Source organism: Camelina sativa, chromosome 9 (assembly GCF_000633955.1).
Source record: "Camelina sativa cultivar DH55 chromosome 9, Cs, whole genome shotgun sequence".
NCBI lineage: Eukaryota > Viridiplantae > Streptophyta > Magnoliopsida > Brassicales > Brassicaceae > Camelina > Camelina sativa.
In genome coordinates this window covers 20,717,927-20,743,740 of record NC_025693.1, presented here as the reverse complement: position 1 = coordinate 20,743,740, position 25,814 = coordinate 20,717,927, and the positions used below count along the sequence as shown (strand labels likewise).

At 35.7% G+C, this 25,814-nt stretch overlaps 1 protein-coding gene and 1 long non-coding RNA gene across 7 annotated transcripts; both read left to right on the top strand.

Moving 5' to 3' along the window:
* LOC104711564 lies at positions 3,676-5,398 on the top strand. 6 transcript variants are annotated; one of them, XR_002033486.1, is made up of 6 exons: positions 3,677-4,119; positions 4,199-4,321; positions 4,406-4,501; positions 4,632-4,693; positions 4,841-5,026; positions 5,190-5,398. It is a non-coding gene; the product is annotated as an uncharacterized LOC104711564 (long non-coding RNA). The 6 variants fall into 6 exon arrangements; XR_002033487.1 differs by having other exon boundaries at positions 4,841-5,030; XR_755332.2 differs by having other exon boundaries at positions 3,676-4,119; positions 4,435-4,501; positions 4,841-5,398.
* On the top strand, positions 18,136-19,681 carry LOC104711563 (uncharacterized acetyltransferase At3g50280-like). Its single transcript, XM_010428268.2, has one exon. It carries the CDS (start codon positions 18,224-18,226, stop codon positions 19,571-19,573), a length of 1,350 nt encoding a protein of 449 aa, XP_010426570.1. The 5' UTR covers positions 18,136-18,223; the 3' UTR covers positions 19,574-19,681.

Below are 25,814 nucleotides of genomic sequence, written 5' to 3'. Positions count from 1 at the left end.
TTTTTTTTTTTTTTTTTTTTTGTCAACCATTGGGCCACAACAGACCGGCCCATTAGCCTAATCCCTACATTCGTAGGGAACGGGATTCGATCCTTGGTGTGATGGTGTCTTGTGCATTAAAGACTTATCTTTGGCCACTGCACTAAGGTCACTTCACTACGGTTTTCTTCTTTAATAACTAAAGATTAAATCATTTGTCTCAAAACCAATAGATATTTAGGATCTGAATAGTGATAGCGGTTCCATCAGCGGTTTAGTCCGTTCTAAAAACAAGACGGACAAAAGACCGCTGCGGACCAACGTTATTTGTATATAAAAATAGTTCGCAGTTAGTCTACAGTGATTTTCTTTCTGTATCTTTTAGACCGCACCACTGCGGACTAAACTTGATGGTAATTAAAAAACAGTTTAATGCGCTGACTTATTTGTCCGCTTTGACTGCTGTCACCATTCAAACCTTTAAAAAGATTTTTCTCACCCTGTACATTTTGTCGCTTCATTGGAATTTGGAAAAAGGTTAAATATTTAATTTTTTGTGCAATGTGCAATTCTGGAAGAAAGTTATGCTTATGCCAAAGAAAAATGTATTTAGTTCAATTTTTTTTGGCATACTTCTTTGATTCCATTGCATTTTCTTAGTTTGGCTGTAAAACTAATACTATTGTTTTCGAAACTTGGTGAGTTCTTTAGTTACATGTCATCCATAAAAGCCTTAGCAAGACCACATAAATTGAGCCCTCTCAATATCTTTCATTTACCCCAGTTCAATTGTAAGAAAAAAGTATTTTGGGATTGCATTGAGCAAAATTTCTTCTCCTAGAAGTTAATTTTCAAATAAAGTTTGGCTAAAAACACTTCTCCATATATAACATGATACTTCGAGAGCATAAATATAGATTTAAAAATATTTTTGTTTGGAGAAAAAAAAAAATTTATGTAGCGTTAGTACATGTCAAACTGAAAATGTAAACTTTATTTAATTTAATATTTAAGTGATTCTTAAACCGTAGTACGGGTAATAATACTAGTCTTCTAATATAGGCACTGTACACTTTTCGGAGGAAGAGATCAAACTAATTAACGTGGACTATATACAATTTAAGACTAGAATTATTTAAAATTTGGGTAAATTTCATAAAATAGCAACTGTTCATGTTTTTTATTCACTTTAAGTCAAAGTGAAAAACATTTTTCATATGTTAGCCACCTCCATAATTCTAGACAACTATACCCTTCAAATAAAGAAATTGAAAGCTTGTAGTTACTTTTTTTTTTTTTCACAAGTATTATCTTTATTGATTGATCCAAGCAAGTTTACAAGCCCAAAATCAAGGCCCAAGAGATTACGTCAAAGAAAAAAGAAGATAACTCTTGCGCTTCTAACGTGTCAATAACAGAAACACGTGGTGTAACCATGTTGCAAGAGAAACGATAGAACTTTCCGTCATCCTTTACCGTTGAAAACTCCGATACCGGTGAACACTATTGACGCTGGAAAATGTGTGAAGCATCAATTTTTGGTTGTTTCTCACCGGAGACTACAAAAACAGATAGAATGGATCCAAATACAGGGATTTCAACCCATCTAATTTTCCAAATCATCAAACAATGAGATCTGGTAAAATCAGATAAAGGAAAGAAATTTGATTGATCCACCAAAGCTTGTTCGATCGAAGCTCCATATACATCTAGAAAACGGCTACAGGCAATCCAAATATGCTGGAAATACGTCTTCTTTCCATTACCTTTTTGTCATAATCATATATGATGATTTGTTGTAAACCACAGATCTTAAGAAACAAAACCGGCGTGAGAACATCCGGCAAAGCCCGAGTCACTCGGGACAGCTAACTAACAGACAACACCGGCAAGGAAGCGCCGACAACAAACACGGCAAGGAAGCGCCGATAGTAAACACGGCAAAGAAGCGCCGACAGCAAACACGGCAAGGAAGCGCCGTTACCAACACGGCAAGGAAGCGCCGTTACCAAACCGATCATTGTTGCTTTGTAAGCCAATCAATATCGGACGAGACATCGACGTTCTCCCTCTTAGGCACATCTCTCTTTCTTAGTTTCATGCTGGCCTAAGAGGGGATAGACGGATAGACCAGCCCTTCTTTCTTCCGGGTACTCTTTCAAGGGTGGCTGCTTCTAGGCAAACCTCCTTCGCCTTGAAAGCCAGTAAATACTTGAGCCAATAAAACGGTAGCTAAGCTGTATTTCTAAGCTGGGAATGTTGGGTAAGAGTCCGCCTCTTTCCTTGCATTTATGCCGGGGACGTCGCCAGTGCGGAGGGCTTTGGTTGAAGATCTAGTGGTGCTACCCCAAGACTGGTCCCGTGGTTCCTATGCCGCCGCGTTTCCCTATCTGAGTTCACAGGTTTAGTTGCCTGTACTTTTTTTTGAATCGCAACCCGGAAATCATAGCCAGGAAGGGGATCCCTGGAAAATAAGTAAGATTCGGGGACTTCCGGCGCAGAAGCTCATTCTGAACCGCGGGAACCGCGGGAACCTTCGTCTCAATCTTCGCAAAGCTTCTACTTTGCTTGCACGAAAGTGCTTTTCGCTAGGTTACTAAAGTACCTCTCCAATCCTCGATCAAACTTGCCTCAAAAGAATCTACTCCTTACTCAAGTTCTCAATGAAGACCAAGGATCCCTCTGTGCTGTTCAAGGAATGAAGCAGCCATGGCTTCGTAGCTCTGTGCTGTGTTCTCATTTTCCAGAATAAAATTCTCTTTAGGGTTACTTAAGTCAGTTAAAATTGTTTCCCTTTGAGTGACTAAATGAATAAAATCTGGTTGCTACAGTAACCACATAAGGAAAAGAAAAAAATTATATTAGTCCGTTGCTATAGGACTCCCACAAAACAATTAAAAAATATTAAAAACAATTATATTATTTTAGTTTCTATTTCTTTTTGTTTTCATATTTTCTCTCTTTTCACTTTCCTAATTATTTTTTAGTTTTTAATTTTGAATTCTAATTATTTTTCTACATCTTTCAAGATCCATTTTACTATATTACTTTTTTATTTTGATTTATTATTCTATTTTTTTTCTTTAACTTTGAATCTTATTATGTTATTGAAGAAGACAATTTCATATTAATATTACTATGTACATGGTAATACACTGTGTTTTTATGTGTACGTACACATTTGAAATAATTTCTATGCATATAAAACCTTATTTGCAGCATGTATTTTACAAATATACCATCAAAAAAATTTCAATAATACGTTTATAAATTAAATCATCATTGTATTGAATATACCTCATGTACGCCTATCACTAAGTTATATATGGGCCCTGTTCTTTTCACGATCGCCACACCTCCGGCGACCAACAAATTACACTGACTTTCTCTTTTCCAGTCGCTGGTTTCTTTTTCATTATTTGCTTCTCATTTTCCTTTGTTCATTTCATTTGCTGTCGCTGGTGTCACTCGTTTTCCCAGTGACTGTTGGAAAGACTAAAAATCACTACAAGAAATTTGGGCATTGGTAGCAGATCACGGTAGCGCTAATTCAACAACTGCTACTAAAAGTGTCAAAATTGAATGTCCAGTTATACGATAGCATTAAATTCGTGCTAGGAAAGATTTTCGTTAATCCGGGAAAAAAATTCGCTATTATAGTTGAAAATTCGTTTTGGAGGCAATACACTAACCCAATTTTTTTGTTTTTTCATGACGAGAGAAAAAACAGTCCTTTTCCGTCTTAAGTCTTAAAAACAAAAAAGTTCTTCCTCTCATCCATTAACCCTAAATCTTAAAATTCCCAAAAATAAATGTTAAAGCCGCAAACTCTTCTCACACAAATCCTAAGGCTTCTCCTTCTTCCCAAATTCCTCTATCTCTCTCTGTTTTTCTCTCTCTATCTCTTTTGAAGAATATGAATTCGGCATCTTTAGATGAAGTTGAGATCTGCTGGAGCAAGAGAACCCAAGCTTCCCGTCGAAGCTCCTTCCTCTTCGGGTATCACAATCGATGTTATAGGAAAAACCACCAACGACGCTTCCGCTTCCCTCCGATTCAAATTCTGGATCTGAGATTGATTACGACTCTGAGCGAGCTTGGTGGTGGTGGGTTTGAGACCAAAGATTTCTCTAATTAATGGTATCTAAAATCTTCTTTCTCTTTTAGTTTACTTTGGATTTTTATCCAGCGAACGCTTAGTATCAGCGGCGATTTATAGGAAGCCAAGTAGTCACCCTCGGTGTATCAAGATCTTGGTTTCGGACTATATACCAACTTACCAAGTGTTCCCATCTGTTGGAGCTTGTTGAAGAATAATAAATCCTGCTGATTTTGATCCAAGGTAAAAAAGTGTTTTTATTTCTTTTAAAGTTAAGATATTTAGGTGAAGTTAGTTTTTTTCTGGGATCTCATTGTAGATTGTTAGGTCTGCTAATTCGCATATTACCAATTCAGTGACTCTTGGTTCCAAATTCGTTTTGGTGGTCATAGTCTTCTTTAGTCATGGTTTGGTTCTAAGCGAGTAAGAATCTCTTTCCAATCTTCTCTGTTTTCTCTCTTGTGGTTATGTACCTCTTCACATCTGGAGTTTAGTTAGCTTTGTAGGAATCTGTACTCACATGTGATTTTTGTTCTTTGGATGTGTTTTGCAGTGTTCTTCACGAAGTGGTCAACAGAGCAGACGATGGTGGTATCACACCTCTTCATAATGAATGTAGAGATTCTCTAATTGAAAAAATTAATTATGTAGTTTTGTTTTCGCTTTGGCGCTTTGGTTATACATTGTAGGTGCTGGGGGAAACACGTAGTGTTTTGTTTCATTTGGATCATATATGAATTCATTTGGCATTTGTTTTCACAGCTATTGATCGATAAGGGGGCCTGTTTTAGCTGCCATGAACTCCAACGAGTTTGTTCTTCTCTCTATTTCTCCGCCTGTAAGATGGCTGCAAGATAGGAAGCCAAAATCACATCTGCTTTGAAGTCCCAGATTGAATAGCTACAACAGGAGAGGGATGGATTTCAAAGGATGGTGATTGGAAACCAAGTTTGTAAACACTTTAAATCCATTTTCCTGTTCTTCATATCTCTTGTTTAATCCTTTGTAACATTTGCGAATTCACCAACCTTAGGAAAGTAAGAGTTTTACCATTGCTTATGACCGATTCAATTTTATTATGCTGACACTCTTTTATTTTTCCCACTTACAGTTACTATAAGGTGATCTGCTGATGGTATGAGTGGAGATCTACTAGGGCTGCTTCGGTTTCTTTATTACTTGGTTTGGTGAAGAAATGTACCTTCTTTTTCTTTATGACTTGGTTGGTGATTCAAGCACTTGTATCTTTTGGGTATTTGATAGAATGATTCTATGTAAAATGTATGTTTTATAAATTTAATGTAGTATTAATTTTATTTATGAATCAATTTGCAATTTATATTTTATGCATTATAGGTTTCAAATAATTGAAATATAGAACATAATAATATACATTACAACAGCATTATCAAAATGAACAAAACAATATTTTACAGCACGAAATGTTTGCTATAAAAACAAACATAATAGCACGAACTAAGCGCTAGTTAATAATATTAAATAGCGGAGTATTAGCGCTATAATAGGTCAATCTACCATAGCGCGTAAAAACTGCTACAGTAGGAGGGGGTCTATTATAACTCCTCATTATACAGTGTTTTCAAATGCGCTATGAAAGCCCTTTAGTAGCATTTTCCGTGTGCTAATAATGTCCATATTTCTTGTAGTGAATTGTCGTTGTGACTGCTTTTACGGTGTTGCCGGTGTACTCCTGCTAACTTGGATCTCAAGTTACTTGTAGTTTTTGGTCTCTGCCCGCTAATCCAGCGATCGTGAAAAGAACATGCACTACTAACTGTGTACATGAAGAATTATCTGAAAGAGAATCTTTTACGTAAACGATCACAAAAAGTATGGTATAGGTGAAGTGAATAGTTTAGGGTAAGGTTTGGAGGGTCATCAAAGAGGTTTTACATGTAAAATAAAGTTCTTAGAAAATTTAAGATAAAACATAGGTAAAGTATGGTTTCACGTCGAGAAAATGATTCAACAACATGTGGTTTCACTTGGTATAAAAGTGGATTTGACTTGTAACAAGTGATACAGATTCGAAGTCAATGCCATTCACTATTGCCTAACTGGTATGTAGTTAATCTAAAGGTTGCTAGGTTTAGGCTAGCTAGTTAAGTGTGAAAATAGTAAAAACGATATAATGTATTATACAAAAGAATAATCAAATTAGTTTATACAAAAAATATTATACGACCTAGATATATTAGAGAGTATATATACACCCTTTAAAGAAACAACATGGAGAACATGTACTTTTGAATCCAATATGATCTGTACGTATACAGTTTATGGTTTAATTTTTAGTGGTTATGTACTTTTAAGTCAGATGACCGTGTAACGTGTAGGGTTAATTTATTTAAGTTTTGTGTACATTTAAGTCAATATGAACATGTGCATAAACAGTTTAAGGTTTAAATGTAAATTTAAAATTTTTACCTAAACAATGAAAAATAAAGATACGTACATGAGTGATTGTGTACGTAAGGCCAATTAGTCAAACAATCATACACGAACAGATACGTACAATAATGATTATAAGTGAAGGTTACAATATCATATTTTCTCTCCCCACTCTCATGATACATGCTATGGTGGTTTGGTTTTATTTGATTTAATACTTTAAGTCAATATGATTGTGTACATATACCGTTTAATGATATTTTATTTATTTATTTATTTATTGAGAGCTTGTGTACGTTTTAATCAATATGATCGTTTACGTATATGATGTACCTAATTTCTAGGGGTTGTTAATGTTTAAGTCAATATGTTCGTTTACGTATACGGTTTAAGATTTTATTTTAGGGTTTATTTAGGGGTTGTATACATTTCAGTCAATATCATGTATGTTTACGGTTTAATTTTAGGGTTTGTTTAGGGGTTATGCCTGAGAGTTACAGAAAAGGAGAAAAAGTGTTAGAAAGTGTTCTTGAGAGATTTTTGGAGATTCTTGGCTTGTGTGGTGAGATCTGTCTCTGAGGAGTAGAGATCTAGTGCTAGGAATGAAGAAGAAGCCTTCTAAGGTGTTGGATTCGTAATTTTGGGGTCAGAAACTTCCTGCAAAAAGAGGTGAGTGCATGACCTCTTTTTGCAGGAAAAGTGTTAGAGAGTGTTCTTGAGAGATTTTTGGAGATTCTTGGCTTGTGTGGTGAGATCTGTCCCTGAGGAGTAGAGATCTAGTGCTAGGAATGAAGAAGAAGCCTTCTAAGATGTTGGATTCGTAATTTTGGGGTCAGAAACTTCCTTCAAAACGAGGTGAGTGTATGACCATGGCTGATCTAAGCCTGAGAATCCTTTTTTTTGCTTGTTTTGTGGCTGTTTCAAATATTATTACTACCATGTACGTACATAGTAACAATTTGTGTCTTTATATATACGCACATATATATATATATATATACGTACACACATATATATACATACATATATAAATAATTTGTATTTATATTAAACAATTTTTGTAACATGCTTGTTTAGAGTTTTTATATGATTATATACATTTAAGTCAATTTTGTGTGTGCATATGATTTAAAGTTTATTTCTAGAAGTTGTGTACATTTGAGTCAATATGGTCGTGAATTGACATGTGAGCTAAGAAGATGACACTAGTGGGTTTATGGTGCCGGTAATCGTCTTATTAAACCCACCAATGAATGTAATTATAGAGATGTAGAAATTAACAACTTAAAAACCTTTGAAAATATTTGTAAACCTAGGGATTGTGTATATTTAAGTCAATAGGATCATCATGTACGTATACAATTTATGGTTGAATTTCCATAATTTATTTAGGGGATACGTACATTTAAGCCAATATAATCATGTACGTGTGTGATTTAGGGTTTAATTTGTATACTTGTTGGCAGGTGTAATATAATATCGTATACGTACACAGTTTAGGGTTTAATGTTTAGGAGTTGTTGTAGATATAATTCAATACAAAAGTTGTGTACATATCTTTTTGTCAAAGAGCTACGACTGTGTATGTATTTAGTCTAGGGTTTTATGTAGGCGTTGTGTACGTAATTATTCTTATTATGAATTGTTTCTTTATATACGATTTCAAATATTAACATAATAATGTATGTACATAATAATAATTTGTATGCTTTGTTTACATACACATTTAAATAGTTTTCTTCATTTTAATCAATTTTTGATGTAACATCCAAGAAAAAAACATTTAAAACATGTATGTACATTAGTTAAAATGGACGTGAGAGACGAGATAACGATCATGATAGGAAAAAGATTCATTAAATCTTGTGTGCGGCCAATTAGAGAGGTTAGTCAAACAATCATACACAAACATATATGTACACTATTGAGTAGTGCCGCATAGCCGGTCCCAACCACAAGCTGGTGAAGCATGTGTTTGCGGCCGTGAAATAATATCTAGATTTTCGGCCTTTTATTTCATAAAAGTTTCATTAGTGTAGTGGTTGAAGTTAAATAGAAAGCAAAGGAGGACATGTGTTCGAGCCTCATCAACAACTTTTTTAACAATTTTTTTTCTTCTTTCCTTTGGTTCACTAGAAAATCAGCCTTAAAATGATGTTGGGCTTGTGGCCTCAATATATTGTGCGACGGCTCTGAGTAGTGGCTATAAGTGAAGGTTATGTACGTTAGAACAATATATATATATATATATATACTAGCAATTAATCCGCGCTACGCGCGGTAGTTAGATTCAGGTGTATTTTGGGTTTTGTTGTGTATTTTATGAAGTGATTGATATAGCAAGCCAATCTATAGGTTGTGTATTTAGATTTCCTCCAAGAGTGTGTTTTGGGGTTTTTTTGTATATTATTTATTTGTTATGTTAATTTATCTTCCTGTTTGGTTTTCTGCTTTTTTTTTTGTTTGTTTTGTTGATTTTTTTGGTTACTTTTAAAAAAACAATTCCTCGTCTTTGCATTAAGTACATTATAGTGAGATTTTTAAAAATATAATTTTAAATCATGTTGTGTTTCTTTACAAAATTGGTTTAGTTTTTGCTTTAATTTAATTCCATAAGTTTATATTCTATAGTGTATGTTCATTTGTGGCTATAGTTGTTTTTGGTCCATTTTTAAAATTTTCCCGTCATCCGTTAGTTAGATTGTTTATTGCATTTTTCTATACGTGGTTGTAGTTCTTTGTTTTTTTTTGGGTAGCTATTTAATAAAACGTGTGAGGATTGTTTGTGAATGCTTTATTGATTGTGCTACATTATTATTGGGTGAGTAATTTGCTTCAAAGTTTTAAAATTACTTATATTTGGTTGTTTATTGTGTTAATTTTGTGTGACATAGTGGAATTTAATTGAGTTGGGATTGTATTACTCATGTTTGAAAATGGCATGTGTCTTGTAACTGGTTGTCTTCTTCTTTGTCGTCGATCTCTTCCTGAACGGATAAGAGATAATCATTCTTTGGATCTACGGGACAGTAGAAGGCTTTTAAGCTTTTTTTTTTATGCTCGTACTCTGTTTTCAATTATCCATCGCATTGATGCTGATCATTTTAATTTTTCCCCCGTGTTTGGGTGATTTCGTCTTGGCTTCACATCCCTAGTGGGTAATTGGTTCTCCCTGGTTATTTCGTTGAGCATAAGTGTTAATTGGATTTCTATTTTTAACAAATTTAAATATGTAGTCTTCCTTTGATTCTCTGATTGATTAATCGATTCTTTTTTTGGTTGCTGTAATTTTAGATTCGTAAGGCCCATGTGTGCTTTTGTTTGGATTGAATGTGATTTGTGTTGTGCTCTATTTTAATTTTTAGTTTTTTTTTTTTGGTTTTGTTTGCGTTGGTGTTGATTTTCAAATTGTAAATATTGTTGCTCTTATTTAAATGTTTTGGGGAGGTTTTGTTCGGCTCGATTTGATTTACAGACATTGATTTTCTAGGGTGAACTAAATGTAGAACTCTAATTTGAGCATCAGTTTGGTGTAGTAACATTGTCAGCATCTCTTACCTTCTTTATGTTTGGTGCTGTTTGTATCAACGGTCGCCAAATTAAGATTAATTTTGTTTTAGTTTTATTACCTTGTGCGTGTGTTTTGGTTCTTTTTTTTCACTGTTTTGATCGGTATTTCCTTCTGTATTTTTGTATCCCTGCTTTTCTTAGCTGTTTTTTTCTTTGAATTTCTTTTTCCTGCATAACAATTTAATTTTTTAAAGGTATTTTTGTGACCACAAGAAGATTGTGCACTCCGGCTCACGGTGTAGTCCAAGAAGGACATGTGTATTGGTGTAGTGAAAGCATATAACCATTGTCTCATTTCTTGAAGGTAAAGACCACTTTGCTAATATCTTTCTCCTGGTGGTCATAATTGTTCCAATTCTCTGTTCGAGTTGTTTTGTGGCAAAATTCTAGAACATATTTCGATCTTCTTGTGATGCTACGCTTGGGTTTTGTTATAATTTTTTCCCATCTTTGATTTTTTTTCAAGACTTTTAGTTAGGACCCATCCATAAATAAAAAGAAATAGAACTGGTAAACAACTCGAACATTGTAAATATAGAAAGCATGATAACATTGGGAAACCTTATTGTTAGTCTTTAAAGCTAAAAGAAAAAGACAAACTTGATCATTTGTTTGAAGTAGTAGCAGTGTCTGCATATATTTTCCATGTCATTGATGCTACAGATGATGTTTGATTGAGCTTCTGCCAATGTATGTAGTAGCATTTTAGTTTTGGTACATTGACTCAGAGTAACTACTTCTTGTTATCTTTCCAGCATTGATCACCCTTTGCTTTGTTTTCTTTCCAGCCTTGTTTATCCAGCCACAATTTTCCTTCCACTGTGTCACCCCTGCACCACTTCACAATTCCGTAAAGGTAAATACCATTTTCGTAACTACCTTCTGCTGTCTTTTTCAAGTGTTCCAACCCTTGTTCTGTGTTGTTCTTGTGAAAATACTCCTGGATTCCTTTGATGTAGTGTACCTACACATTTCCACTTGCAATACATTTTTCCATGAGGTCTTGGTATTTGCTTATTGCTGCTAGTGGATTCATGGCTAGTGGCCTTAGGTTGATGTTCTTGTAAATTCGATGATCTTGTATTGCCTTTGCTAGGTCGGGTGATGCTTGCATAAGATGTGTGATTGTTGTGCGTGAAATCCGAGCTACTCGTGAGAATATATCTCCGAGCACATCGTTTGGTAGTTCTTTAAGGGAGTAGGGTGTGTTTCGTTGCATTTTTGCGAAGTTGGAGAGTATATTTTTTGTGTTTTCTGTAGCGTGCTTTATAGTGCGGACGTGTGTTACGTTTATGGGTGTTTAAAATATAACTCTTGGCCTCCCATTATTTAGTTTTAACTGGACCTTTGATGTAGAGGTGGTAATGAGTTTTGTCCGTTACCTTCTTAATCATTAATTTAAGACATCATTGTTTGAGTTATATTGCTGAGTGGGGATTGTTTTTAATTTTGGTGTCCTATATTTTGTAACATTTTTTAAATTATGAACAATTAGAAGGTTTATTTTAAAAATTTGAATGGTAAGACATATTTCGTACAGGTGGAACCCACTTTTTCTAGATTTGTTATCTATATGTATGATAAGAAAGGGCTGTAACTGAATAATTATTTTGATTGTTATAAACATTAATAAAGTTGTCAAGCGGCCGCTCCGACAATAATGATATATCTGCAACCTACAGTTAGAGGATACAACAATTTCCAACCGTATTTCATGTGTGGATCAAGATTGCCAAACAGTTTCCCTCCAATGCATATCCCTAATTTCATGGTGCCACAACCATTTCGTCCAGCACTATACCCATCTGCTCCTCCTGTCGGCCTCCACCCTAGTTATAGTTGATGACGAAACAACGTTTGGTGGTGATAGGTTATTAAATCGAGTATGTAAATCATGAAACCTACGTTCCTCTTTACATTGTGCCAAAGAAACATAGATAGGTTGGTTTCCCACCATCTTCCCATCCATCTTGAGCATCTATGTTAAAAAAAAGAACGAAGATAATAATAATTAGACGTGAGTTTCTTGATTGAAAAGGCAACACTAAAAAACCATGTTTACAAACTTACAGCGAGAAGCTTCCTCGCTCGTTGAGAACTCAACAAACCCAACACCTTTGCTCATTCGATTGAAATGGACCATGACCTACAAAATTCATATGTTAAATTCATAAGTCAAATAAGAAAATTTACTAAGAGATTGCATACGTACCTTGCAGGAAGTGATGGTTCCAAACTCATAAAATAATTCTTGAAGCTTTTTGTTACCAACAGAATCCTTAAGATTCATCACCTGAAGATTCAACTCTTTACTGTTCTCACACACTACAAGAAAGCACGTCGATTTCAGACGAATTTTCTGACAGAAAAAATCCGTAGGAAATTTCTGACAGATTTGCGAGAGATTTCCGACATGTTTCCGAGGAAATTCTGAGGAAAAAAATTCTCTCATAAAATCCTCGGAAATATGTTAATCCGTCTGTAATTGCTTGGAAATTTTCGATGAAAACCAGGTCGTCAGAATATTCTCGGAAAATTTTTAACATTTCCGACGCATTTCTGAGGGACCAAGACCGTTGGTTTTTTCTAAGAGATATCTGACAGATTAGTGAGAACTTTGCCATTATATCCGTTGCGATTATAATATAAATATATGTAATATATAATACAAATACATATCATATATATATAAAAAACATCAGTCTCGGTATTACAGACGGATAACCAAGGAAACTAACATAGCGTCGCAAATCCGTCGGACATTCCCTTGGAAATCCGTCAGAAATTTCAGAGGGCTGCCCGAGGGAAGACGAATGTGGTCAGATTAAGAAAAAAAACTTGTTTCATAGGAAAACCCGTGGAAATTTCCGATGAATTACCGAGGCTTAAACCATGTTCTCTGAAATCTGTCGGACAACTCCTCCGGGTCCTCTGAAATTCGTCGGAAACTTTTGACGGAATTCCAAGTGATTTTTATTTATTAAAGAATTTATAAGTTTTGACACATCTAATATGTTGTCTAATATTACAATAAGCCATATTTGACAATAAATAAGATTATAAAACATTGTACCACAAAAAAATATAACATTTGGAAGATTACATTATCTACACACTTAAGTGTTTAGAAGATGATATTAGAGATGTAGTTGTAATTTAGTGAGAGTTAATTGATTTTAAAAAACTATGTGATATTTTATCTATTATGATCCTAAATGTAATTGTGTTGACAATATGTCTTAGTCTAGTGTTAAACAACTCTTAAGATTAATCAATTTTTATAAAATTGTCATAAAAAATAATATCCGTCTGAAATCCTTTGGAAATTTCCGACGGATAACCAAGGGAGACTAAACTATCCGACGGAATTCCAAGGGATTTGGACTGTTCAGATAAATGTGTTTTCTTCGGTTAAATAAATGGTATTTCAGAGGGATTTCCGAGGGAAGCCAAAATATTTTAGACGGGTTTCCGACGGAAGGTGAATTTCCGACGGGTTTGCGAGGCGAAAATAAATACCCGCCTATTATTTCATTCACGCGGCAAAACCCTAATTTTTTTCTAGGGATTTCCGACGGTTTAGTCCTCTGAAAATGTTTATATATCCATGTTCAAAGAATTTTTTTCCCATCGACAACTCTGAAAAACTGCTGAAATCGAAGGACAATCTCTTTCCTCCCCTGCTCCGCCGGTCTTTCCTTCCCTCCCCTGCTCCCAACGCCGCCGGCCATCTCTTCCCTCCCCTGGTCATCTCTTCCCTCCGCCGGTCATCTCTTCCCTCCGCCGGTCAGATCTGCTTTCTTCCGCCGGTCAGCTCCGTTTCCCTTCCCCCAGTCCGCTCCGCTTCCCTCCGCCGGTCAGCTCCTTCCCACCGCCGGTCACCATCTTCAAACATGTAAGTTTGATTTGTGATTTTTGGTTTTGTTTGTTAGAATTAGGTTTTTGAATATATTTATTTCAAGTAGGTTGGATTTGTTATTGAATTAGGGATTTGATATAGATTTAGACTGTAATTTTAAAAAGCATTTCTTTGTCTAAATAATTTTAGAAAGAATCTATTTTAGAATTAATTTATTTTAAGTAGATTGGATTTGTTATTGAATTAGGGATTTGATATATGTTTAGATTGTAATTTTAGAAACCATTTATTTGTGTAAATAATTTTAGAAAGTATTTATTTTAGAATTAATTTATTTTAAGTAGATTGGATTTGTTATTGAATTAGAGATTTGATATACTCTAGGTATGTTTAAATATATTGTTTTGTCTTTTTATTTATTTCTAATCATTAATTATTTTTTATTCTTCTAACTTAGGAAATTCCTTTAATCAAAGGTCAGAGACCCGGTTTAGGAAATCTTGTGTCACGAGATGGGAATGTCTCTTCAGTTTTTCCTCGGGGCAATCAACTTGTTCAACAAGTTCAAGATCTTAACCGGATAATGAAAGAAAAAGACGCGACGGTCGAGGAACTGAAGCAAGAAAATCTCATGATTAAAGAATTTTTTTTTTTCTAAACTATTTTAATTTTATGAGAATTTTTATTTAGTTTGATAATTATGTATTGGGGTTTATATATTTTGTATTAGGATATGTATATATTTATTTTCAGCTTTTTGATATATTAGTTTTTATTTATTATTGAAGAATTTTTATTTTATATAAATTTATTTGTTTTTATTTCCCTTGCAAAGTTCTCGGGAACTCTGTAGTCGTCGGAAAATCCTCGCAATTATTTTCCTTCGGAAATTCCTCTGAAATCTTACCTCTTGGAATTCCGTCGGAAAAGATGTTTCCCTCTAAAATTCCTTGGTAATTTTGCGTCTTTGGAAATCCCTTGGAAATTGTACACCCTTGGAAATCCGTCGGAAATTTCCAACGGATTTCAGACGATTTCTAATTTCCGACAAGCGGTTTCTGAGGACTTTTATTCCTCGGTAATTTGTCGGAAAAAGGCTGTTTCCGAGGGATTACTGACGATTCCTTCTCTCGAAAACTGGCTGTTTTCTTGTAGTGACATCCCGTTATCTTTTCTCTACTTTGAATCTGACTTTCAAATCCTCAACTCTATTATTTTTCCTCTGAGCCCTCCTTCCCTCCCTCCCTTCCATTTCGATATGCTTTGGTGGAACATACTTGGCCCATGACATCTAATGTGCGACCAACAACAGGTGTCAACAGAAAATCATTAGGCTTAAAGATCTAAATTGATAAGAATAACTACTACGTTAATTTATTTCTAATACAAAAGGAGAAGGCGTACGACTATAAACTAATGTAGGCTTGCATTTGAAACTACCTTATCTAACTGGTGTTCAAAATAGATGCAGGCAAATCATGTTTTCAGATTTTTTTTTCCGAAAATTGACATCATTTTTTCCAAAATAAAACAACTTATCGGAGATAGTTTATGAAATTAAAACTTTAGAGAGATGGACTAAATATTGAGAGAGTGAAATACAGAAGGAGTTAAAAACGTGGATAAACCTGGGAGCTCTGTATTGGTGTTTGCAGGGAGATCAACTGATCATGAGTCCGAAACCAAAAAAACTCATTCGGAAAAAGACCGAGAGACTCGTCAACCTCATCTAAAACAGTGGAATGTGTGAAGTGTATAGAGAAAGGGGAATCAATGAGCTTTAAACGGGCATTGCTTCTTGTGACTTCAAAGTCCGATATTGCCCCTTCAAGCAGAGAATTCTCGAATTTGGGAAGGTGGGTGACTTTGATCGACCCTTGCATGACCCTTGCATGACCGTACTCTAGAGAACAACTTTAAATTATATTAAGTAAATAAGGTAGAATAATGGAAGAGGGAAATTGAGATGTTTAGTACCTTCTCATCAATGAGAGTAGGAAATCGACGCCAATGAGTTGGCCTCCGACGTTGCGGGCAGGCCATTGACGGAACATTCTTTCGACGATCTGTTGGTGAAGACAGTGGAATTCATGTTAGTCAGAGAAGAATTCAAAAACCAAGTTAAATCTAAGCAGCATGAAATTGCAGGAGATAAGATTATATAAGCCTGCAACTTACGCGAATTGAAGAAAGGGTAGTGGGTCGTGAATTAAAAGAGAGAACATTGAACGGCATGAATTTCCGTTATAGACTGAGCCGTTACTATGGAGATGGAAGACAGGGAAGGCAATGAGAAGGAGTGGCGGAGTGGCGTTTCTATGCATTAGAGCTTTAGTAAGTAAAACGGGAAGAACAAAGAATGAAGAAGGGGAAGACGGTTGGAGTCGGCGATCGTAAGACGGCGGAGTGGAGTTTGGGAAAGGGTATGCTTATTAGGCCAAATACAATATCTGTAAATTTTAAAGAGATTTGGGCCTTCAAAGAGATTTGGGCCAACTAAAATAGGAAATGGTTAGTGGATAATTTCGAAAATATGGCATAATTAAATAGAAAGATATGCTGACGACCTGACGTGGCTGCACAAGAAAAGAGAAAAAGGTAACTTTATATATATAGATTTATTTAATTGCTAAGTCAAAGTTATACTTATATTTTATATAATTTTATTTGGTTCACTTGATAGTTTGAAATTGAGTTAACATTAAAATATTTGTCGACAATGAAATAAAAAACAAAACAAAAAAGAGATATTTATGAATATGAGCAATTCCACTTTCTGTATCATCATCACCAATTTCATGTTAACATATCATATTCTTTCGTAGGAGTAGACATGGGTAAAATATCCAAACCCCATGATCCAATCCGAACCTGAATCTATAATTTTAAAATCTCAAACGGATTCAAAATCTCTAGACTCGAAAACCCAAATCCGGATCCGATCTATAACTTAAGTTTTTGTTGTATATACATAGCATCGTAAAAATTCTAACATACGTACACAACAATAAATACAATGACACAAAATAATTGGTGTACTAGATTTCCAATTTATCACCACATAATAAATCCATAAACACTTAGGGTTAATTTTACTCTTTTTCCAGCCATAGATGTCTTACAGAAATCATCAAGTTCTTAAACCTTTGGTGGAAACTTGGTTTTCCATTGATAATTGCTACAACAGTACATCCTTATGGTGTGGATCAACACCCTCAACCAGAAACTTGTTCACATGCGTAACATCTAGGAAGATGACATTGGTAGGTTCGTTGTGCATTTAACATTTCTATATATCTAGTTGCATAATACAAAATATTACATTCTATATATATATATATATATATATATATATAGGTAATATAAAATGACAAGATATTTAGCGCTTTTATTTTGCAAGACTTGGTATGAATGTGTACGTTTGAATCAACATAATCATGTACATATATGATGTATAGTTCGTTTTTAGTTGTTCTATATATGTTTAAGTCAATATAGTCATATACGTACATAATGTTTTTTGTGTCCGTACATAATATTTTTTTGTGTACGTCCATAAGTCTACAACGAATGAAGGGTATAATTGTAATTTTTAGTCATCTTCAACCTAAGCTCTCTCTTCTACACCCTAATTTTGCTGCCCTCATTTTCAGTTTTTTCATAATCCTTTGTTTTCTTTACTTTTTAATATTTTTTACACAAAAATCATGTAAATCTAACATATTTTAACATATTTTAAGTTTGATAAGCTTATAATTTTAAGTTTTTTGTTAATTATTAGGATGTTTAAGTCAGTTACATAGGTCTAAATATGAATGAACTTTAACACTCCGACTAGAACTCTACTCGCCCATGAACAATTTCTGGTTTCCACTTCTCTCTATGATGAAGAACAATTGGTTTTTCACCACAAAATATCTCGACCTTTTGTTTTTTCTCCTCAATTTTTTTTAACTTGTTTATGTATAATTAAAAAAAACCAGCTAAAATAAAATTACATTACATTTGGAAAAGAAAACAAACTAATATAGTTTGGTTATATGGACATTATTGTCAAGAAATGACCTTGTGGCTATTTCATGAAAAGTGTAATTGACTTTGTCAAACCATGAAAAAAATGTTTTTTTGTGTGTTCGGAATAAGATAACTCTGTAGTTTTTTTTTATAAACAACAATATAAATAATAATATATACATTCGATAAGATTTGCTTTCTGCTTTTGGCATGTGGGTAGTAATTTTATAGATTGGCCATGTTAAACTATTTTTTTCCTTCAGAGCTTCACATTATATTACAGGCTAAAAATGGCAGGAGAGGTAGTTTTAGTGTCGTCGAGCATTGTTCGACCCGTAAACAGCAACCAAACCGGTCGAACTAAGATCCATCTTACTCCTTTTGACTTCAGTCTTCTTCAATTCAGTAGTCCTCAAAGAGGTCTTCTCTTTCCAAAACCCGATCCCAGTTTCAATCTCATCTCTCAGCTAAAGGCCTCTCTCTCTCTTGCCTTAGATATATACTTCCCTTTCGCGGGTCGTCTCGTGAAGACGGAGAATCTTGAAGACAATACGGTGTCGTTATTTGTAGACTGTGATGACTCTGGCGCTAGATTTCTCCACGCCGAAGCTAAATCTGTCTCGGTGAGTGATATTCTTCAACCTGATGGTTCTGTGCCTTGTGTCCTAGATGATTTCTTTCCCCGCAACGGTTTAAAAAACTGTGACGGCGCACCCGAGCCCGTGCTTGTTGTACAAGTCACCGAGATGAAGGATGGAGTGTTCATCGGTTACAGTTACAACCACTTGGTTGGAGATGGGGTTTCAATGTGGGATTTTTTTCATACTTGGTCCAAGATTTGCTCGAGTGGTGGTTCCGAATTCAAACGTAAGCCTCTTGTTCTCAAAGGATGGTTTCTCGAGGGGATCGGTTACCCGATCCATATTCCGGTTTCAATGACGGAGAGGCCGCCACCACCAAGCCGTGAATCTTCTTTGGTGCACAGTACGAAACATTGGATGCTTCACTTCACAAAGAAGAATATCTCAGATCTCAAAGCTAAAGCTAACAGCGAGGTCTCCAGTGACCTGGTAATTTCATCTCTTCAAGCGGTTTCAGCACATATGTGGCGATCAATCATCAGACACAGTGGTTTGAGCCAAGAACGAGAGACACAATTAGAACTAGTGGTTGACTTAAGGCAGAGGATAAATCCTTCGCTTGAGAAAGATTGCTTTGGGAATATGGTCTATCTTGCAACAGCCGTAACCACCGTGGAAGAGCTGTTGGATCGTGGCTTGGGTTGGGCTGCTCTGGAAATAAGAAAATTAGTGAGCTCGCAAATGAATGAAAACTGTAAAAGTTTTGCAGATGACTGGGTTAGAAATGTTAAAAACCTAAAATTAGGCACTGACAGTAAAGTAGACGGTGATACTATAGTTATCGCAAGCTCTCCCCGGTTCGAAATGTACAACAAAGATTTTGGTTGGGGAAAACCTATTGCAGCTCGATCTGGACCGTCGAGTAGTTTCAATGGAAAGCTTACACTTTTTCCAGGAATCAATGAAGGAAGTATTGATGTTCAGGCTACCTTACGATCGGATGTACTAGTGAACCTACTAGCTGATATGGAATTTTTAGAGCATGTTCGATTGATTTAGGGACATGTATACTCTTTGGCTTCCACATTTACCTCTTTTGTTGTATAACGTATGGTTCTGGCTAAGGTTATGGTCTTGATCATTGCTATTTGAAATGCATTTTATTGATATCCAAAACGGAAAGTAAACAGGACAAGATGAAACTGCCGACAATTCCATATGTCCACCCCATGTTCCACCATATTCTTCTATCAAAAATCGAACATTTCGCTTACCTAAAGAGTAAAGATCAAAGCCATACCATATAAGGTACATTAGGCTGGATCGGATTTTACCCAATACGCTTGAATAGCTGTTTACACGTGTCTGGACATGTTGCCACATCTCATTGGAATTGGGTCAACGATCGCTCTCCATCGATGTTCACATGTTAAATACGACAAAAGAAAAAAAAACAGAAAAAAACTATTGAAAGGTAGAAGTCGGAAAATTATTTGAATTGGTGGACAACATGCAATCGATTTATTTAAAATATTGCACGACCGACGACGCTCACATGATTACTGATTGAGCAGGTTAAAAAAACAACTTTTAATGTGAGTCTGTGACCAAAAAGAAAACACTTCCGTCAATGTCGTAATCCGAAACCTAAATGGACCGTTTTATCAATTCCTACGCCAACACTAAAGAAAACACTACCGTATAATGTTGGTGTAAGAATTGACACCCACAACATATAGGCATGTTAATTAGGACCAAAATCCGCAGCCTGTCCCGGTCCAGCTCTGAAAAATAGTGGGTTTAGGATTAAATATATATGTCCAGAAAAAAATTGAGCCTTTTGAACTCAATCCGTTTGGGCATAGGGTTTTTCGGGTTTAGTCCGACCGGGTTCGGGCCAACCCGAAAAGTCCTTTAACAAATATATTTGTACTTTTTTGTTAACATTTTTGTTTGATTGCAATATTTGATTAATAATTTATTGTAATTAAATTTTTAAACTCTAATCCTAGTTTTTATATTTACTTAATAACCATACTTAATACTTTAAAAAAATTTATCTATGATATTTTATATGAATTATATATTAGTTTATTTGGTTAAAGTATCAAAATTTTGTTTAGTCTTAAACTTTTTATATTAAATTAAGTTGATTGTAATGAATATAAATAAGTTATTAAATTTTTGATTGATTTTTTTTATAGTGCACCTTCAAACATTGTTTTTTAAGGCTTATCAGTTTGAATTTTTAATTGGTNTTAAATACGACAAAAGAAAAAAAAACAGAAAAAAACTATTGAAAGGTAGAAGTCGGAAAATTATTTGAATTGGTGGACAACATGCAATCGATTTATTTAAAATATTGCACGACCGACGACGCTCACATGATTACTGATTGAGCAGGTTAAAAAAACAACTTTTAATGTGAGTCTGTGACCAAAAAGAAAACACTTCCGTCAATGTCGTAATCCGAAACCTAAATGGACCGTTTTATCAATTCCTACGCCAACACTAAAGAAAACACTACCGTATAATGTTGGTGTAAGAATTGACACCCACAACATATAGGCATGTTAATTAGGACCAAAATCCGCAGCCTGTCCCGGTCCAGCTCTGAAAAATAGTGGGTTTAGGATTAAATATATATGTCCAGAAAAAAATTGAGCCTTTTGAACTCAATCCGTTTGGGCATAGGGTTTTTCGGGTTTAGTCCGACCGGGTTCGGGCCAACCCGAAAAGTCCTTTAACAAATATATTTGTACTTTTTTGTTAACATTTTTGTTTGATTGCAATATTTGATTAATAATTTATTGTAATTAAATTTTTAAACTCTAATCCTAGTTTTTATATTTACTTAATAACCATACTTAATACTTTAAAAAAATTTATCTATGATATTTTATATGAATTATATATTAGTTTATTTGGTTAAAGTATCAAAATTTTGTTTAGTCTTAAACTTTTTATATTAAATTAAGTTGATTGTAATGAATATAAATAAGTTATTAAATTTTTGATTGATTTTTTTTATAGTGCACCTTCAAACATTGTTTTTTAAGGCTTATCAGTTTGAATTTTTAATTGGTAAGATAAGTCCAAAAAGGCCCGAAAAGCCCTGTAGCCCTGTTAGAGTCGGGCTCGGGTTTTGAAATATAGACTCGGAAATATTTTGGACCGGGCTCAAACATATGCGGGCTTTACGAGTTTCGGGCTGGGCCGGGCCGGACTAGCCCGATTGACATCACTAACAATATATCGACTTTAAACTACAATAAACCGAATAATCTTAAATTGGGAGATATCGGATAAGGCCTGATAATGGGTTTGTCGACAAGTCCATAAAAGCCGTCAAACCGACCTCATCTTCAAACCGATTTCCTACACAAAAAAAATGAAAATACACAAGATCGAACAAAAGAGGAAGATTTCTTTTTATGGCCTAAGAAAGTTTTAATTATCTTGTGACCCTAATCTATATAATAATAACAATCCGAATAAATGCGACCAACAGTTGTGTTTTTTCAATCGTACCTTTTGGATATTTTCTAAAAAGTCATGATGAATCATTAAAACGGTTATTTATGAAAAGTTACAACTGTTCACTGTAAAGTTATGTTGATTGGAACATTCATATCTTTTCAAATATATATATATATATATATGTGTGTGTTTGAACTGTTTTCATTTTTTTGCCATGACACAAAATAATATAAAATTTTAATCTCAATAGTTTTTACAGCTTTCTAAATTATTTTCTAATATTCGTTTTTTTTTGTTTTGTCAACCATTGGGCCACAACTGGTCGGCCCATTAGCCAAATTCCTACATTCGTAGGAGCCGGGACTCGATCCCGGATGTGATGGTGTCTTCTACAAATGGACTTACCTCCTTCCACTGCACTAAGCTCACTTCACAGTATTCATTCTTTTATAAGTAAAGAAAATTTTTCAAAGATTTAACAAAAATGACTTTTCAATATGGTAATAAAGATGTCTTCTATTTAAAAACAGTTTATATAGGTGAAATCAAGTGCAGACACAACAGTTGTTATTTTTTGTAGTACATTTTCGTTATTTCATTTATATATTTTCATCACAACTTTTTGTTCTAATAGGTGTGTCAATTTAAATAGTCATGTCTTTTGAACTCTCTTTATATTTGTCTCTTCATCAGTAACTGACAAGTTCGTTGAAACAAATTTTTCATTTTATGTTGAATTTAACTGATTGAATATTACTGTCTAATATTCACCGTAATTCTATAATCTAACTAAATGATTATAGCAATAGAGAAATTTAAGACAACTTAATATAGAATTTACAGTTGCGTCTATTTATTGTAATGTTTAATTGAAAAAATAGTTTAATATTTAAAAATAATAATAACAATCTGAATAAATACAAACAACAGTTGCGACTTAGTATTTTTTTTGTAAAAAACATGTTTTTATTTTGTGTTTTAAACTCAAGCAGTTTTATCAATTCATTATAGAGTTGTGTCTTTTCACTATATTTTATTCAAATTTTTTCATCACAACTTTTCGTTCTAATAGGTGTGTCTATTTAAATAGTTATGTCTTTTAAACTTTCTATATATTTGTCTCTTCATCAATAACTATCAAATTCGTTGTAAATAAATTTTACGTTTTATGTTGAATCTAAATAATTTGAATATTAATATCTAATATTCAACGTTTGTAACACCCGCAAACCAATTTTTGGTAAATTGGTGGGGGTGTCGATCCACACCACAGGAGGTGTCGATTGACAGTGTTTGTTTTCCGGTTCGATCGGTTCGATTTAATTATCGATATTTGGTCGGTTTGGTTTGAGGAGAACCATTAAACCGTGATATTTAAGTGGGGGAATGACCTAGATCGTGTATTGTGGTTGTCCAGCCGCTGAAAACAAAGAGAAAGAGGAGAAAACATCGTTCTTGAGTTTTTGGGAGTTTTTGGGAGTTTTTGTGAGATTTCAAGGCTTTGTGGGTGAGATCTTGCTGTGGGAGGGAGGATTCAAGGCTAGGAACGTGTGGGAAGCTTGCTGGGAGTGTGGATTCGTCCATTGTTGGTCAGAAACTTCCTGCAAAGAGGTGAGTGCATGATCATGGCTAATCTAAGCCTTTGATTCCCTTGTTCTTGCTTGTTTGTTGCTTGTTTGTGTGTTTTCTTGCTGGGATTGGTTAATACAAGTTCCTACGGATGTATAAGGCTTGGGTTTCGAGTATTGGACGATTTGGAGGAGATTTGGGAGTGAGATTCGACTCTCGACTTTGCGCGGATTACAGTTGCAGAAGGAGTGTCGATCGACACCACTTGGTGTCGGTCGACACCACTTGGTGTCGGTCGACACCAGCAAATTGGGCATCGATCGACACCGTGGGGTAGTGTCGGTCGACACCAAGGCCAGTGTCGGTCGACACTAGGCTGGTGTCGGTCGACACCTCCTTTCCAGCGAGACGATGTTTGGTTTCCTGGTTTGTTTGTTTGTTTGTTGTTTGTTTTGGAACATTGGAATCATTGTTGCTTGTGTGTATACCCCAGTAGATGGGAGGATTGCCTCACTGAGTGTTTATCAAATACTCATGCATCTCAATTTGTGTTTGTGGTGCAGGTAAAGGCAAAGTGTGATCGTGGAATCAAGGCAATGAAGAGGAGGATGTTCTAGGGACTCGATTGGATGTTGTCTGGCATTGCTAGGTTGCTAGAGTTGAGTCATTAGAAACATTGCTAGGTTGCTGGTTCCTTGTTTCTTGTTGTTTGGTATTTGGTTATTGCTTATGCTATGATACTGGATTGTTATTGGATTATTATTGGTTTATTATTGGATATTGGTTTTCGTTATTCCGCTGTTAATTGTGAATGTGGTTAGGTAGCTAGTGGGTATGGGACCACTAGTTGTAGTATATATATATATATATATATATATATATTATTTATTATTTATTAAAAAAGAAGGTCGGTCGTTTCATTTTGGTATCAGAGCCCTTACGGTTCTAGGTTTGGGTTCACTAGGTTTCTGTTGTGATGTTTGGGATTGCATGTCTTGATTGATTATGTGAGTTAGTCAATTGTGTGTGGCATGGAGTCTCAGAACATCCTCTTCGAGCCGACTGTGTGATTCCACAGTGAGTTTATGTTTCTGTGCTGTATTAGAAATTGTTTGCTTAGTCTTCTGTTCATGGTAGTGCAGATTGCTATAGAGGATGCTGTGGCTGGTCGAGGTCGTGGACGCGGACGTGGTCGTGGACGCGGACGTGGTCGTGGTAGGGGCAGGGTCCCAGTGGTGAGTGAGACTGAGGACTAGAGTGTGACAGCTGATGGTGTTGGTGAGTCGCAGGGTGTTCCGGGGGATTCCGTGAGTGTGGCAGGAGGGGGCGGTGTTGATGCTCCAGTGGCCGGTGATGCTAGGGTCCCGGGTGTGGGAGTCCCAGCGGGTGGAGTCCCTGGTACTGACGTTGCGGCTATGCTAGCAGAGGTGTTAGCGCGGTTACCACCAGTGGTACCGGCTCAGGCTCAGGTAGTGCCACCAGTGGTGGCGGAGGAGCGGCAGCCAGTGGTTGCGGATGTGGGAGCACATGGACGTTATTTGTCTATGCTCAAGGAGATGAAGGGTCTGTTCACTGAGAGGTTTTCGGGTGGTACAGATCCTACTGTTGCGGATGCGTGGAGGACGAGTGTGGAACGTAACTTCCATACTCTGAGATGTCCTGAGGAGTTTTGGGTGGACATAGGGGTCTACTATTTGAGTGGTGATGCTGAGTTGTGGTGGAGATCAGTGTCTGCTAGGAGCGTGCAGCGGGAGATGACTTGGGCTGACTTCGTCTTGGAGTTCAACCGCAAGTATTTTCCTAGAGAGGCATTGGATCGGTTGGAGGTGCAGTTCCTTAAGTTGTCTTATGGGACACGGTCAGTGCGGGAGCTGGACTTGGAGTTCAGTCCACTTCTTTGTTATGGGGGTCGGGCTTTGGAGTCTGAGGAGGCTCAGATCAGGAGGTTTTTGAGGGCTCCACATGATGATTTGAGAGTTCACTATAGAGGGCGGAGTTATGCTATGCGTGCAGAGCTGGTTGAGACTGCAGCAGAGATTGAGGAGGATATCCGGGCACAGTCAGTGGCGGTAGCTCCAACAGTTCAGCCTAGTAAGGCTCAGCAGCAGGGTTGTTCAAGTAGGGGTGGTAGGCCTGCACAGGGAACCAAGAGGAGGTGGGATGCTACGTAGAAGCCGAGTGGTGCGAGTTACTTCGGTTGTGGGAGCAAGGATCACAGGGTTGCTAGTTGTCCCAAGAGGAGTGCTCCGAC

Coding starts and splice junctions, on each gene's coding strand:
- LOC104711563 (XM_010428268.2), top strand. CDS start 18,224: ATGGCAGGAGAGGTAGTTTTAGTGTCGTCGAGCATTGTTCGACCCGTA.